This window comes from Aulonocara sp. 'chitande type north' Nkhata Bay, linkage group LG3 (assembly GCF_057382095.1).
Source record: "Aulonocara sp. 'chitande type north' Nkhata Bay isolate Kocher_YH1m ecotype deep benthic linkage group LG3, A_spYH_male_GT1.1, whole genome shotgun sequence".
Lineage (NCBI taxonomy): Eukaryota > Metazoa > Chordata > Actinopteri > Cichliformes > Cichlidae > Aulonocara > Aulonocara sp. 'chitande type north' Nkhata Bay.
The window spans coordinates 20,602,710-20,617,944 of record NC_141346.1 but is presented as its reverse complement, the minus strand read 5'-3'; the positions used below and the strand labels follow the sequence as shown (position 1 = coordinate 20,617,944).

General features: G+C 43.1%; 2 protein-coding genes across 2 annotated transcripts in view; one reads left to right on the top strand and one right to left on the bottom strand.

Annotated features, from left to right (window-relative positions):
* The window catches only part of LOC147334462 (uncharacterized), a 40,226-nt gene that overhangs the window by 8,650 nt on the left and 16,341 nt on the right, over window positions 1-15,235 (bottom strand). The window contains exons 11-20 of the mRNA XM_086272589.1: window positions 8,748-8,862; window positions 8,522-8,655; window positions 8,163-8,389; window positions 7,945-8,059; window positions 5,909-6,208; window positions 5,062-5,288; window positions 4,855-4,943; window positions 4,668-4,768; window positions 3,827-4,062; window positions 3,608-3,696 (exon numbers count right to left, since the gene is read on the bottom strand). Of these exons, the coding sequence (XP_086128715.1) occupies window positions 3,608-3,696; window positions 3,827-4,062; window positions 4,668-4,768; window positions 4,855-4,943; window positions 5,062-5,288; window positions 5,909-6,208; window positions 7,945-8,059; window positions 8,163-8,389; window positions 8,522-8,655; window positions 8,748-8,862 (1,633 nt within the window). The remainder of the gene's footprint in view (window positions 1-3,607; window positions 3,697-3,826; window positions 4,063-4,667; window positions 4,769-4,854; window positions 4,944-5,061; window positions 5,289-5,908; window positions 6,209-7,944; window positions 8,060-8,162; window positions 8,390-8,521; window positions 8,656-8,747; window positions 8,863-15,235) is intronic.
* Window positions 9,746-11,867, top strand: LOC147334464 (E3 SUMO-protein ligase ZBED1-like). Its single transcript, XM_086272647.1, has 2 exons — window positions 9,746-10,812; window positions 10,977-11,867. The coding sequence occupies exons 1-2, from the start codon at window positions 9,746-9,748 to the stop codon at window positions 11,650-11,652; spliced, it is 1,743 nt and encodes a 580-aa protein (XP_086128773.1). The 3' UTR covers window positions 11,653-11,867.

The following is a 15,235-nucleotide window of genomic DNA, read 5'->3' as shown; positions in this document are numbered from 1 at the left end:
AAATTAACTTATAATATAATCAATAATATCAACAGAATGTTAAAAATAGAAATATTAAACATGTCTACATTTTACATCCACTGCTGATTAGCATGCCAGCTAGCATGCTAATCAGCAGTGTTCAGACCATCATGTCTTATAATACACCTTTGTATCTTAAACAGCTACCTATCATCCATATACCCATAGTCTAGTATAAGAGGAAAAGAAGTGATGACGCCACATCTTGCCAGTGATGCCATACCTGATAAATGGAGCGGTAATCATAATGTTTCATTACTCTCTGGGCAAAGATCAGGTTGCATTCAATAGCAATGAAAAGAAACAATAGCAGCAAAACTCTGCTAACATAACATCTGCCATCCAGCACTGGAGCTGCTCAAAGTTTTCAATCAATCATTTAATCAATCTTTTTAAGGAAGCCTGTATTTCAAGGTTTGATATGATATGAGTGAACAACAACTTCCAGATAGTTCATTTTTCATTCTGTACATCACTTTAAGTTGCAGATCACCACTGCTGAGGAGTCACGCTTATGTTGACTATAAAAATCATCGACAAGTAATTTAAAAGTCGACACGTCGTTGGAAGTTTTGTAAGATTCTGAAAGATGCAGAAGTAAGTAGTAGGTAAGTCGTTTAACGCGACGAAGGGTGTCCAAATTCGAAGACTCCTCGAAATATGGCCAAAAAAATCCACCCTCTTTTTCCCTAGATTTGATTGATGGGTCGGGTGTATCCTTCGTGGCCCAACCTATCCCAGAATTCATAGCGCGGCCCAGTTTCCAACAACGGCAGCAGCTACTTAGTTTTAATATTACTCTTTCTGGGTCGCAAAACTACATTCTCGCCTAAAAATATCTTAAAGGTTTATTTTGCAACCCTGAAAATCTGGGACTCGCCACCATTTGACCTTAGAACTGAAGAAGCTTCTCGGATGAGAGGTGAAACGTCTTCAAGCAACTTAAAGAAGTCCAGACGCTTTTCTTTACAAGCTCCTTTGACTACGATGACCTGGATGACTGAGAACCTTCACAGAAAACCCAGAAAGAGTGTAAGAGTAACAAACTTTTAAGATATTTTCAGGCGAGAATGTAGCTGTGTAAGCTTCAAATATCTGCTCAATTTACCAAGACATCACATATTTGCAAAAGTGCTCCGACGTTTTCGGAGACACCTGTTACGCACCAGCTCGATAGCTGACCAGGAGGTCAAGACTCACTAGAGCCAGCGAGAACAGTCAACCCCCGGCACATCATTTTCGACTCCCCCGCGGTCTTTTGCTACTCAGGTTAAACATATATAAGTCACTTAGATAACTTAAAAATGTCATTGTTTGGATTTTTTCAGTGTTTTTTATTTGTTCCTGAGTAAATCAGTTTGGTTGAGATTAAAGTTATAGTCTTCACACAGCTGAATAAACGTCAAATAGAAAACTGATTAAACAGAAGTGTGAGATGGTCGAGAATTTACTCCAATGTCCTGTTAAATTTTAGGGAGCGAGAAGCAGACGGCTGAGTTTATTAAACTCCACTGAGACAATCTGCAAATTTCATTAAAGGTTTAATAAACTATCATCTTGTCTTTATTTTAAGTTAGCACATACCTTAAACACTTCAAGCTGTAAGCTAGCGCTGGGCGATAGAACGATAACGATATGTATCGCGATATAACTTTTACTCGATAGAGAAATTAAACTATCGCGATAGACCTCGCCACTCTTGTCCTCTTAAAAAAAAAAAAAAAGGTCAGCCAATCCAAATTAAGTAGCGCAGAGCCGAACCAATCACAGCCGCAGCGTCATGTTGCGTGACTTGTTACGTACAGCACAAGTGCCAAGCCGCACATGTGTATTTGTTTGGGAAGCAGCCAGCGACCGTACCGCCCGGGTAATGGAGGAAATGAGTGTGCCGACTAGAAAAATCAACCAAGCGTGACCGAAGGTTACCGAAGAGAAAACAGATGATGGTTCCAATGCCGGAGAGATTGTCGAACGGAAGAGCCATAGAAGTTCTGTAGTGTGAAGGTATTTCGGCTATTTCAAGTCTGACAAAAAATAGAGTAGCGTGCACTGTAAGTTGTGCCGAAAGCAAGTCTGGAAATACAATAAACTGGTGCATGCGTCACACTGTGCGCCACGTTATTGTTTCGGTGAAATGAATTTCTACAATACTGTTACTGTTAATTCTACTCTGCAGTGTTTAAATGCTTACATATACACAGTTACTGTCCGTCCACACATACGACTCGGGTCTGCTTCTATGCCCCAGCTTTGTTTACTTTTTCCCACCGAGGCTTCTAGACTTCTGATTGGCCAACATTTCTGCACGGTTAGGAATCTAGCTCCACCTGCTGCTTTGGCATGTTCATAGCAGCGTTTACCTTCATTTCTGCCTTTATGTGTGGACGGGATTATTTTTTAAAACGAAAACGGAAAATCTCCGTTTTCAAAAATACCCGTGTACGTGTGGACGTAGCCTCAGTCTCTGACTGGAAGCGCTAATTTGTCATTCGGCTTTTGTCAGACATCTACCCTGTTGAACTTCATCCATCCATTCGCGTCCGCTTAATGGATGAACTTATTATGGGAAATAAATATTTAAATAAAAACAAGCTGCTGATTATTTCACATTTTACTTGTGAGCAACGGCACATTTAAATCTTACAAATATAGTTATTTGGCTGATATCGTGATAGATATCGTTATCGCCTGAAATGAAAAAAACATATCGTGATATGAATAAATCTTATATCGCCCAGCTCTACTGTAAGCTAATGATAGTTATATAAGAGCAGACACATGCTGATGCAATAAGCTGTACGGTATACATCCAATAGATGCACGATTTGATTAGTCGACTAATTGCAAAAATAATCGGTTGCTAGTCGACTATCAAAATAATAGTTTTGGCAGCCCTAGTCTACCCCTACAACAGGAAATATCAAACAGCTCAAAATATTAAAGCCAGAAGACAGCACACCAGGTAGGAGTGCAACCAGGAGAAAGCTTATTGTGTTTTTTGATCTTTACTGTTTCTGAACACCTTTGAGACCAGAGGTAAGCCGGTTTTCTACAGCAATGTCTCAAGGGAGAACATTGCAGAATATGTTTTTTGGCCACACCAATGCAGCCCTCTTCATTCTTTCTCCAAGATGTAACTTCTTTCATCTTCATCTTCAAAACGGTTTCTAACCCATAAGATTGAAGATGGGTCAAACTACCATCTTCGGGGCAGGGCAGGGTGGGGAAAGGTGGGGCTGTGGTGGTAGAGCAGATCAGCTACTGATTGGAAGGTTGGTGGTTCGAACCTTTGCTTCCCCAGTCTGTATGCCAAATATCCTTGGGAAAGATACTAACCCCAAGTTGCCCTCCGATGCGTCAACTGGAGTGTGAATGTTGGTTAGATTGTACTTGAGGTTAGAAGTCCTTGTGTGAGTGGGTGAATGAGGAATGTTGTAAACAGCGCTTTGAGTACTCCAGGAGAGAAGAAAAGCGCTATATAGGAATCAGTCCATTTGTCACTGTCCATTTCCAAAATGCAACATAATAAATGCTATGAAACTGTGTTTTCATTCTCCAATTTTACTGTTTTTTATTAATCACTTACCTCCTGTGCAGTGTGGTTTGTTCAGAAAAGGATGAAGAGTCTTCAGCACCATCAAGCTTATTCACATCATCCTGAACATCCTCTGAGGCCTGGAAAGTTTTATAGTTTTTATTTAGTATGGGTTTTGTAATTAATGGTTTCTGACAATGCCATGTGGAGGGATTAAGAAGGACAAAAGAAAAATCTACAAAGGCAGAAATGCTGAATCTGACACAGTACCTTCAATCGAACAAAGAGGGTAGCACTCCCAGTTGACTGGACAGCCTCTTTGATCTCCTCAGTTGTCAGTGACTCCATATTTAGAAGCTCTAGTATCTTGTCGTCATTAGATATCAGGAGCTCCAGAGGTTCAGCAGCAGCCAGCTGAGGGAAGGTTGACCTCAGCTGAGCTAGGAAGTCAGCCTCCTGAAGACCTCGAGGAACCTGCAGCTCATGAGGCAGGTAATTCTGAAACACTGGGATAAAACAGGAAAGAGTGCTAAGTTGCCAGCTAACAGGGAGCATCACACCAAAACCTGACAATTTCATTCAAAAAACAAGAGCTCAGACGTCTTAGACAGTCTGTTATCAGCTGCAAAGCAACTACAATATTTATCAGATATTTGCATTAAAATGGTCCAAAAGGCTCCAAGAGCACAAACACAATCCAGAGGTCCAGCTGAGGTTCAGGAAGCAGCTACAGCCACCTGTCAGTCAAAGAGACCATGTCCCCAACATTAAGCCTTACCACTGACAGCCTTGCTTGAAATCCTCTATCACGGTACCACTACCAAAAAATGACCACCATCAGCATTCTGAATGACTGCTGTGTAGTGGCTCGTGCTCCAGTAATCATGAAGTGCTTTGACAAACTGGTCCAAACTCAGGTCATCACAAGCTTCCCAAACCATCCAGCAGCATGCCTACAGAGCTCTACAAAGGACCTCATAGTCACAAATGTGTCCTGACCACCCTAGGAGCTATGCTCGGCTACTCTTTATTATTTCAGCTCAGCATGTGATCACAGTGGTGATAACTGAATATTGTACTGGACAGATAAATTAAAAGGCTTTGAACTTACGATTGGGCGAGATGGTATCCATCTGAGGGTCCTCCACAATGTGGACCTTGAGATGCACGTGGGTGTCTGATTGACTGATCTGAGGTTTCTCAGACTCAACTCTGGGGGAAAAGAACAAAATTGGATTGAACTGTTGACATAAATAACAAACTCTAACAGCAGCAGCTTACTCTTTTCTTTGACTCACTCAGTGGTCAGTGTGGTTGAATCCAGGCTGGGTGGAGGAAGTTCAGCAGCGGTAGCATCTTCTCTCTGTAGAGACCTTTTCTCTGGACCCTAAATTTCCACCAAAAAGTAAAAGAATAGTTTTTTTTATCTGATTTTTTATTCAGAACAACATGCTCTACATTTAAACAATATTTTCACCCTGATGTTAAATTGGTTCTTGCAGTACCTTCAGTCGGATGTAAATACCAGGATTCCTAGTCCTGTTCTTGCAGATCTCTTCTGCAGTCATACTCTCCACTCTTGGAGGAATTAGATCGTGGTTGCGACCAATTAAGATGGTAAAAGGTTCACCAGCAGCCAGCTGAGGGAAAGTGGACCTCAGCAGAGCCAGGAAGTCAGCCTCCTGAAGACCACGAGGAACATTCAGCTCATGAGACGGGTGATTCTGACACACTGAGAGAAAACAGAGAAGCTCACAAAGTCAGAATCAGAATGTCTTTTTTGTCATTGTCACAGGTAGAACGAAATTAGAATTGATCTCTGATCAATGCATCATCCATACAAATGTAAACTTTAAATAAAATTTGTAAAATAAAATCAATCCCCACACACATGCCTCAGTCAGTGCATAGATCACTTCAGGAGTAGCGTGATGGACATTTTTTAGTAGCAGCATCAAGACATATTTTTCTGATTTGGTAAAAGCTGTGTTTGAGTCTGTTTGTCCTTACGCTGATTGCTTTGTACCGTCGGCCCGAGGGCAACAGTTCAAACAGGGAGTGGCCAGAGTGTGAGGTATCTTTTATAATGTTACGAGGTTTTTTAAGACAGCGGGTAGTGTGACTACAGTCAGAGCAGTTTCAGTCATCGACAAGTTAGAAGACATGTTTTCCTGAATCAACTAATAAACGGGTAACTCAGCAAACCTGCACAGAGAGCTGGATGACTAGTACGTTGGACTCTTGAGACATGCAAAGCCTCTAAATCAAGTTAAGGAGCTAATAAGAGGTAGAAAACGTTAACGGCATCAAATCCTTCCAAAGATCTTTGAAGGTTAAAAGCTTTAAACTTACTTATATTTGTGATCTTATCAATCTTAGGGTCCTCAAGGATGCGGATCTTAAGTCTTAAATCTTCTGGACACAGTGACTGTTGTATGTAGAGGGTAGATCCCCGAGAAACTCTGATGATTTCCTCTGGTGTCACAGAGTCTCCTTTCAGAGGTTTAAGTTTGTTGTGCTTGGCCCTTAAAAAAAGGTCAAAAGGTTCATCTCCAGCCAGCTGAGGGAAGGTAGACCTGAGTAGTTTCAGGAAGTCAGCTTCCTGCAAACCACGATGAACCTTCAGCTTGTGAAGCGGGCACGTCTGAAACACTAGAACACAGAGGAACGCTGAGAGATCAGTTCAATTTTTCCAGTATTAGGAGAAAGAAATCATCACTTTCCTGTTGTACTTTCACTAAATGTTCGTCTGATACTACTTTCCAATTGAATCTGGAATCTGCTTTCACAGTTTGGAGGTACCAGTGGTGACATGGGCTCCTAATGTTCCAATCATCACAGTGAAATCTTCCACATCTGCTCCAGAGTTTCATGTGTACTGAGGTGTTTTCATTGTGTTTTATAATGAAAATATTCTTGGTATTATAGTACATATTTCTTTATTAATATGTTACAATTCTTAGACCAGGGAGTAGTGCAGAAAGATGAAGATGTCCATGTAGAGTGCAGGGAGGCAGCACAAACGGTATATGTGTCCTGACCAATGTTCCCTCTAATTTTTCATGTGTCTGAGCGAACACACAAACTCCCTGAGCGATCCCTTGGACCATTGTGAGCGACATCAGACGTGTGCACTGTGGTCATGCCAGCATCGAATCCATCCAAGTTACATGGTTTATTAAAATAATCAAATTATAGCATTTACATTTACATACAAGCTCTGACTTGTATTATGGGTATGAGTCTGGTCTGGGAGATAGTCCTGTAACGCTCTGTCTGCAAAATACAGTTGATGTCGGGCAGTTAATTATATAGTTACTTCTTCAAAAAAGTTACTGAGTTTTGCAAACAAAGTTTTTTGCAACTGTTTACCTAAAAATGCAACTAAGGCATTTTTTTAAAAAAACATTTCAAACTATTTACGGAACAGTCAGCTGTTCTGCATCAAATTTGATGCCCCCCCATTCCTAAACCACTAAATGCCATATTGCCATATCATGTTTTGATTGGTCGACATGGTACATTTTTCGACGAATGGGAAAGGGTGGGGGCTTTTTGGTTTTGTCTTTGCTCACAGGTGGAGAGTGCTTTCGAGCGTTTTCCTTATAAAACGCAGTTTTTACCATTTCTTCCCGCAGTAAATATAAACAATGATAATATTCAGGAAGAAAACCAAACATTGCAGATATTTTTGTCATAACTCTGGTTTTACGTGGCCTATCAACACAATTTAAAAACTGGTATAAAGTCCACACTTGTTCCGTCAATTGTTCTGTCTGTCCTGCTCACATCTCCAATGGTTATACACTAACGTGGCTTCACGCCACATCAGTCACGCCACTTTGCTAGCTAAAACACCGGTGTCGACACATAAGGACGCTGTCATAGCCTGTTAGCGATGTTGATTAGCTGCGTATATACGAATGTGAATCGCATTATTGGCTGGACTATGGGATAAGGTGGCATCGGTCTAACCCCATACGGGAGCAGCCAGTCACTTACTAACACTGCAAAAAACAGAATTGTTAAAATATTTACTTTAATTTCAATTCAGGTTAGATTTTTTTTTTTGCGCACAACCTAGATTTTCTGTACGCAGTACGCAGCTTAGAGGGAACATTGGTCCTGACCAGGGTTTCAGCTGCTCTCGAGCATTACTGGCATCAACAATTGTGATTTACAAGGTGCAAATGACTGTTTTTGGTATAGAGGTGTGGTGGAGACCATCAGCTTCACCTGTGTTTAATAGACCGATCTCCGAGCAGGTAAAAGGGTGAAAAGCACTTCAGAACTTACCTAGTAGGTAACAAGGTGATATACGGCTTACATGTGCTGCATTTTTATAGCAGAAACATCTAAATTTCACATCATGTTTGCTTTAGACTTACCTTGTTTTGACAAAACATTAATCTTTCGCTTTTCCAGGATGCGGATTCTGAGATTTATATGGGTGTCTGTCTCAGTGGATGGAAGATCTTCATGATCTTCATCAGCATCTTCTTTCTGTTTTACAGAAGGTCGGAATTTTCTTCTCAAATCAAGTTGTCAATGTGTTGTAATCTTTGGTAACGCTGTTGAGATCAGTTAAATCTTCTCAGCACAGTACCTGCAGTCGTATGTAGAGGGTAGATCCCCGAGAAACTCTGATGATTTCCTCTGGTGTCACAGAGTCTACTTGCAGAGGTTTCAGTTTCTTGAGGTTGCAATATAAGAAAAGGTCAAAAGGTTCATCTCCAGCCAGCTGAGGGAAGGTAGACCTGAGTAGTTTCAGGAAGTCAGCTTCCTTCAAACCACGACGAACCTTCAGCTTGTGAAGCCGGTACATCCGAAACACTAGAACACAGAGGAACACTGAATCAATCACAGTGAAATCTTCCACATCTGCTCCAGAGTTTCATGTGTACTGAGGTGTTTTCATTCTGTTTTTAACATTTAAATTTCACATCACGTTTGCTTTAGACTTACCAGTATTTGAAAGCACTTCAATGTTTGGGTTTTCCAATATGCGGATTTTGAGATCTATGCAATTTTGTGATTTGCTGATTCGACGTTTGCCATGTTTTTTTCTCCTCTTAGACGGAACTGTTTGAGTCAAGAACCTAAGGAAAACACGGAAAAACGGGAGCTGGGATACAAAAGATAACACATATACTTTTGTACATAGTAGACATTTATGCACTTGTCTTTTAACCTTGATGTTGTTACATAATCCAGCTCTGTCGTGTATCCTTCCTCCTGCTCTAAATATTCATACTCTTCATCCTCTATCGGTGCCTGAAATCCCAGGCTCCTACTGTCGTCCACCCCTAGGAACAAATAAATTCTTATGTTAGTCACAATTATGTGTTGCCCGGCTCAACAAGAACTTGACCGTTTACATAACCGAAAGGGAGCATGCTGCTACTATCTACTGTTTGTGCTTTAAGAGGACATGAGCTAATGTATCTTTTCCATTACAACCTTCTCGGCTCGACCCAACTCAGTTAAATTGTTTTTCATTACAATCAAGTACTGCCTATGTGTGCAAGGTCATTACAGCAATACTACTAAAAGTCCCATTTTGCATACAACAAAAGCACAACATCACACTGGAGAAACTTGAGGCGATGGTAGACCTGCTGTGTGGTCTATAGCTTTTTGTCAGATTTGGAGACAGACTTTGAGGATTTGATTTTTGTGAATGACATGCTCTCATGAGTCATCGAGTGACAAAACTGACTAGCCAATCGGTGGAATGCAATCTGTTGACGTTACATTTTCAGATTGACTGAATTGCTGAATTGCTTTGGCTGAGTAGGTACTAAAAAAAGTACCTGGCCCGAGAAAGGACCCAATGGAAAACCATATAAACTTTGTAACACGCATTTGTTACACCATATCTACCTCTCTCTCTCTCTCTCTCTCTCTCTCTCTCTCTCTATATATATATATATATATATATATATTAGTGCTGTCAAAATTATCGCGTTAATTGTTAAGATCAACGCGAAATGTTTAATGCATTAAAAAAATTTAACGCTGATTTTGTTTTTTTATTAATTTCCTGTAATCTAAGACCTTTAAATTCATGAGCACCTCTGGAGGAGGGGGCAACAGTGTGCTATGCTGGCGTTTGGCCTGACAGAAATGATTAGAAGAAGAAGTGACACCATGCTACTATCTAGCTAACACTAGCTAACACACGCAAGCATGGACGAGGACGGACTTTTGGGTGGAAAGTTTCTCTTTAAGAAGTTGCCTGATGGCTTGTTGGACAAAACGAGAGTAAGATGCACAATTTGCAAAGCTGAATTCAAGTACCACAGAAGCAGTTCATCACTGGCGTATCACCTGAGAGCAAAACACCCAACTGAATCCACCTCTACGGGACCTCGCCAGTCTACGCTTCTGGAGTATGGTGCTTGTGGACGAATAACAAAAAATGTGAGAGAAAAGGTAACCAATTCCTTGGTTGTTTGGATAGCTAAAAACTGCCGACCAGTTAGCATAGTAGAAGATGATGGACTGAGAGAAGTCATTCGTGCTGCATCAGGAGATGAGTGTTACAATCTGCCCTCGAGAGGAACCATTGTGTCGAGACTGCACACTTTGTATGGGGACCAGAGGGCTCAGCAGTCCAGCAAGCTTGTGCAAGTAAGGAATGTCGCTCTCACCGGAGACCACTGGACTTCGGTGAACAACGATAATTACTTGGGGGTCATGGCGCATTTTATTGATAACGACTGGACTATGCAATCGTTTGCACTAACAGTGAGTAAAACTGAAGAGAGACACTATGCTGAGGCGTGTGCTGACCATTTTCTGAATGTTGCAAACGAATGGAAAATCAAGGACAAGGTAACCACGCTTGGCACCGACAGTGCTCGTAACATGGTTGCAGCCGCCAGACTACTTCCATTTGAACACATGCCCTGCATGGTCCACATTCTGCAAAGAACGGTCACAGTTTCTATTAATGACAGCGCATTTGAAAGGGCTCTGGCCAAATGTCGCAAGATTGTTGGACATTTTAAGCATAGTCCAGCAAACGCTCAGGAATTAAAGGCACAGCAAGCTGCACATGGACATCAAACAGAACCGCTTGTTCAGGACGTTCCAACAAGATGGAACTCCACCCTAGAGATGATCAAGCGGATCCAGAGAAACAAATTTGGGCTGACCACCATCCTGACTCAACAAAACAGCAAGGTGACTATGTTGACTGACCAGGAGCTTGACAGACTGCAAAAGCTGGAGGAACTACTGGAACCTTGCAGGTAAATACATTTTGTTTCTCATGATTGTGTGTCTATCTTTGCATTCTAGCTTTGTTTTCAAGTATGTTCTCCACCTCCACCTCTCTGTGTATTTTCATATGTAGTTTTTATGTTTGTCTCTGTGTGATTAATAGAAAAATACAGACTTGATCTTTCTATTGCAGATATGTTACCGAACTGCTGGGAGGAGAGCGGTATGTCTCTTGTTCCATGGTGTTGCCAGCCTTGTGTCATTTGTTCAGGATTATGGAGCCCTCAGATGATGACCCAGTCTACGTTTTGAGGTTTAAGAAGATTTTTACCACAGACCTAGCTCAGCAGAGGGACAGCAGCAATCTCACATGGCTGAAGATCGCTACTGCCCTTGATCCCAGGTTTAAAGATCTTAAATGCCTTTCCAAAGATGAAAGAAGAGAGGTGTGGGCATCAGTACATGACCTTCTGATGTCAGAGACGGATGCACACCAACCATCTGTTCAGACAACAGAGGAACCCTCACCAAAGAAGAGCAAGATGTCCATCTGCTTGCTGGGTTCTCCTGATTCAGATACAGAGGAAGAGGAAGATGCTATAGACTGCTGTCTGAATCTGTACAAAGCAGAGCCCAAAATTGACATAGGAGAGTGTCCACTACAGTGGTGGTTAAAGAGAGAAGGAGCACATGCCAGGCTGGCACCTATTGCACGCAAGTACCTGTCAACCCCTACAACCACAGTGCCTTGTGAGAGATTATTCTCACTCTCAGGTCACATCATTCAAAAGAAGCGTGCTTCTTTGTCATCAGACAATGTAAACAGAATAGTCTGCCTCAGTAACTGGCTGAGTGCAAAGAAGGACTAATCCAGATTGCTCCTTTGAAGTGAAAAATGTTCAACATTCTGGGTTTTCAGCTGTGTCTTTTTGTGTTTTAAATACTGAGTTTTGTGCACCCTTTATTGTTATGATATTCACTTTAACCTGTAGGCCTGGGTTCAGTCACTGTTGATGGCCTTAAAGGTTTTTTGTAAGTTTTCACTGTGTTAAAGATTGATGAAAACTATTAAAATTCTCTTTGAATTTCAGCATACATTCTTTGTGTTTATTCTGCATTTACTTCATTGTGTTGCATAAATGTCTGTTACAATCTTAAAATATAAAGAATAAAAAAAATGTAATTGGAGCCAGGCTATTAATAAAGTAATTGAGATTAATCGCAATTAATAACAGAAAATTGTGAGATTAGTTAGTTAATTTTTTTTAATCTATTGACAGCACTAATATATATATATATATATATATATATACCACGATTACCGACACTAACAAACTGATCTACAATACGGCAGCAGTGATCAGTGAGATGCTTGGCTACAAGTTGAACAGCCACAAGGGGCAGTACCCTCCATGGAGAAGGAGGCTAGAGGGCAAGATCAAAGTAGCACGGAGGGAGGTTAGCCAACTAACGGAGTTGCAGAAAGGTGCGACAAATAAGGTGCCTAAGAAATACAGCAAGTTGTCCATACCTGAGGCCTTGGAAACTGCCAAGCAAAGACTCACAGCCTTGGCCAGCCGCTTGAGGAGGTACACCAGAGAGATAGAAGGCAGGAGAATAAACCAGCTGTTCTCCACAGAACCAGCAAAGGTGTACTCTCAGTGGCAAGGGAACAATAAGAGAACAGCACCACCAAGGCTGGAGACGGAGCAATACTGGAAGAGCATATGGGAGAAGGATGCAACCCATAACGGCAATGCTCAGTGGCTAGAGGATCTGAGGGCAGACCACAGCGACCTCCCTGAACAGGGTCCAGTAACCATCACAGTGGCAGATATCCAAGAAAGGGTCTCCAGTATGAAGAGTTGGACAGCACCAGGGCCCGACATGGTTCACGCCTACTGGCTGAAGAAGCTGACTGCACTCCACGAGCGTCTGGCAGCACAAATGAACCAGCTGCTAGTTAACGAAAGACACCCGGAATGGCTAACTGAAGGCCGGACGGTCCTGATCCCCAAGGACCCCAAGAAGGGACCGGTCCCCTCCAACTACCGACCAATAACCTGCCTCAGTACTACATGGAAGCTCCTGTCAGGCATCATATCGGCTAAGATGAACAGGAACATGGGTCAATACATGAGCGGGACACAGAAAGGAATTGGCAAGAATACCAGAGGTGCAAAACACCAGCTACTGGTAGACAGAACAATCAGCCGAGACTGCAAGACCAGACTGACCAACCTGTGCACTGCCTGGATTGATTACAAGAAGGCCTATGACTCAATGCCCCACAGCTGGATACTGGAATGCCTAGAATTGTACAAGATCAATGGGACCCTAAGAGCCTTCATCAGGAACTCAATGGGGATGTGGCGTACAACACTAGAGGCCAACTCCAAGCCCATAGCACAAGTTACCATCAAGTGCGGGATCTACCAAGGAGATGCTCTGTCCCCACTGCTGTTCTGCATAGGCCTGAACCCCCTCAGTGAGATCATTAACAAGACTGGCTACGGATACCGACTACGGAACGGAGCAGTTGTCAGCCACCTCCTGTACATGGATGACATCAAGCTGTATGCCAAGAGTGAACGAGACATCGATTCACTGATCCACACTACCAGGCTATACAGCAATGACATTGGAATGTCGTTCGGACTGGAGAAGTGTAGTCGGATGGTAACAAAGAGAGGGAAGGTAGTCAGAACTGAGGGGATTGAACTACCAGAAGGCAACATTGCAGACATAGAGGACAGTTACAAGTACCTGGGGATCCCGCAGGCAAATGGGAACCATGAAGAGGCCGCTAGAAAGGCTGCAACCACCAAGTACCTGCAGAGGGTCAGGCAAGTCCTGAGGAGTCAGCTGAATGGTAAGAACAAGATCCGGGCCATCAACACATACGCCCTGCCCGTGATCAGGTACCCTGCTGGGGTAATAAGCTGGCCAAAGGAGAAGATAGAAGCCACTGACATAAAGACAAGAAAGCTCCTGACCATGCATGGAGGGTTTCACCCCAAGTCCAGCACCCTGAGGCTGTACGCTAAGCGGAAGGAAGGGGGCCGGGGACTGGTGAGTGTCAGCACCACAGTCCAGGATGAGACAAGGAACATCCAAGAATACATTGGGAAGATGGCCCCAACTGACCGAGTGCTCAGTGAATACCTCAGGCAGCAGAAACCCAAGAAAGAGGAGGGAGACGAGGAACCATCATGGAAGGACAGGCCCCTGCACGGTATGTACCACCGGCAGATAGAGGAGGTGGCTGATATCCAGAAATCCTACCAGTGGCTGGACAAAGCTGGACTGAAAGACAGCACAGAGGCACTAATCATGGCAGCACAAGAACAAGCTCTGAGTACAAGATCCATAGAGGCTGGGGTCTATCACACCAGGCAAGACCCCAGGTGCAGGCTGTGTAAAGATGCCCCAGAGACTATCCAGCACATAACAGCAGGGTGCAAGATGCTAGCAGGCAAGGCATACATGGAACGCCATAACCAAGTGGCCGGCATAGTGTACAGGAACATCTGTGCCGAGTATAACCTGGAAGTCCCGAGGTCAAAATGGGAGATGCCCCCAAGGGTGGTGGAGAATGACCGAGCTAAGATCCTGTGGGACTTCCAGATACAGACGGACAAAATGGTGGTGGCTAACCAACCGGACATAGTGGTGGTAGACAAACAGAAGAAGACAGCCGTAGTGATCGATGTAGCGGTTCCCAATGACAGCAATATCAGGAAGAAGGAACACGAGAAGCTGGAGAAATACCAAGGGCTCAGAGAAGAGCTCGAGAGGATGTGGAGGGTGAAGGTAACGGTGGTCCCCGTGGTAATCGGAGCACTAGGTGCGGTGACTCCCAAGCTAGGCGAGTGGCTCCAGCAGATCCCGGGAAAAACATCGGAGATCTCTGTCCAGAAGAGCGCAGTCCTGGGAACAGCTAAGATACTGCGCAGGACCCTCAAGCTCCCAGGCCTCTGGTAGAGGACCCGAGCTTGAAGGATAAACCGCCCGCAGGGGCGTGCTGGGTGTTTTTTTATATATATATGTGTATATATATATATATATATATGTGTATATATATATATATATATATACATATATATACATATATATATATATATGGCGTACAACATTAGAGGCCAACTCCAAGCCCATAGCACAAGTCACCATCAAGTGCGGGATCTACCAAGGAGATGCTCTGTCCCCACTGCTGTTCTGCTGATCTTGTTCTTACCATTCAGCTGACTCCTCAGGACTTGCCTGACCCTCTGCAGGTACTTGGTGGTTGCAACTTTCCTACTGGCCTCTTCGTGGTACCCATTTGCCTGTGTGTACCCCAGTTAATTGTAGCTGTTCTCTATGTCTGCAATGTTGCCTTCTGGTAGTTTGATCCCCTCAGTTCTGACTACCTTCCCTCTCTTTGTTATCATCAGACTACACTTCTCCAGT

Excerpts from the sequence above, each read along its gene's own strand:
- LOC147334464 (XM_086272647.1), top strand. The coding sequence starts at position 9,746 with ATGGACGAGGACGGACTTTTGGGTGGAAAGTTTCTCTTTAAGAAGTTG. Across the intron at positions 10,813-10,976 it reads GAACTACTGGAACCTTGCAG|ATATGTTACCGAACTGCTGG; the intron begins GTAAATACATTT and ends TTTCTATTGCAG.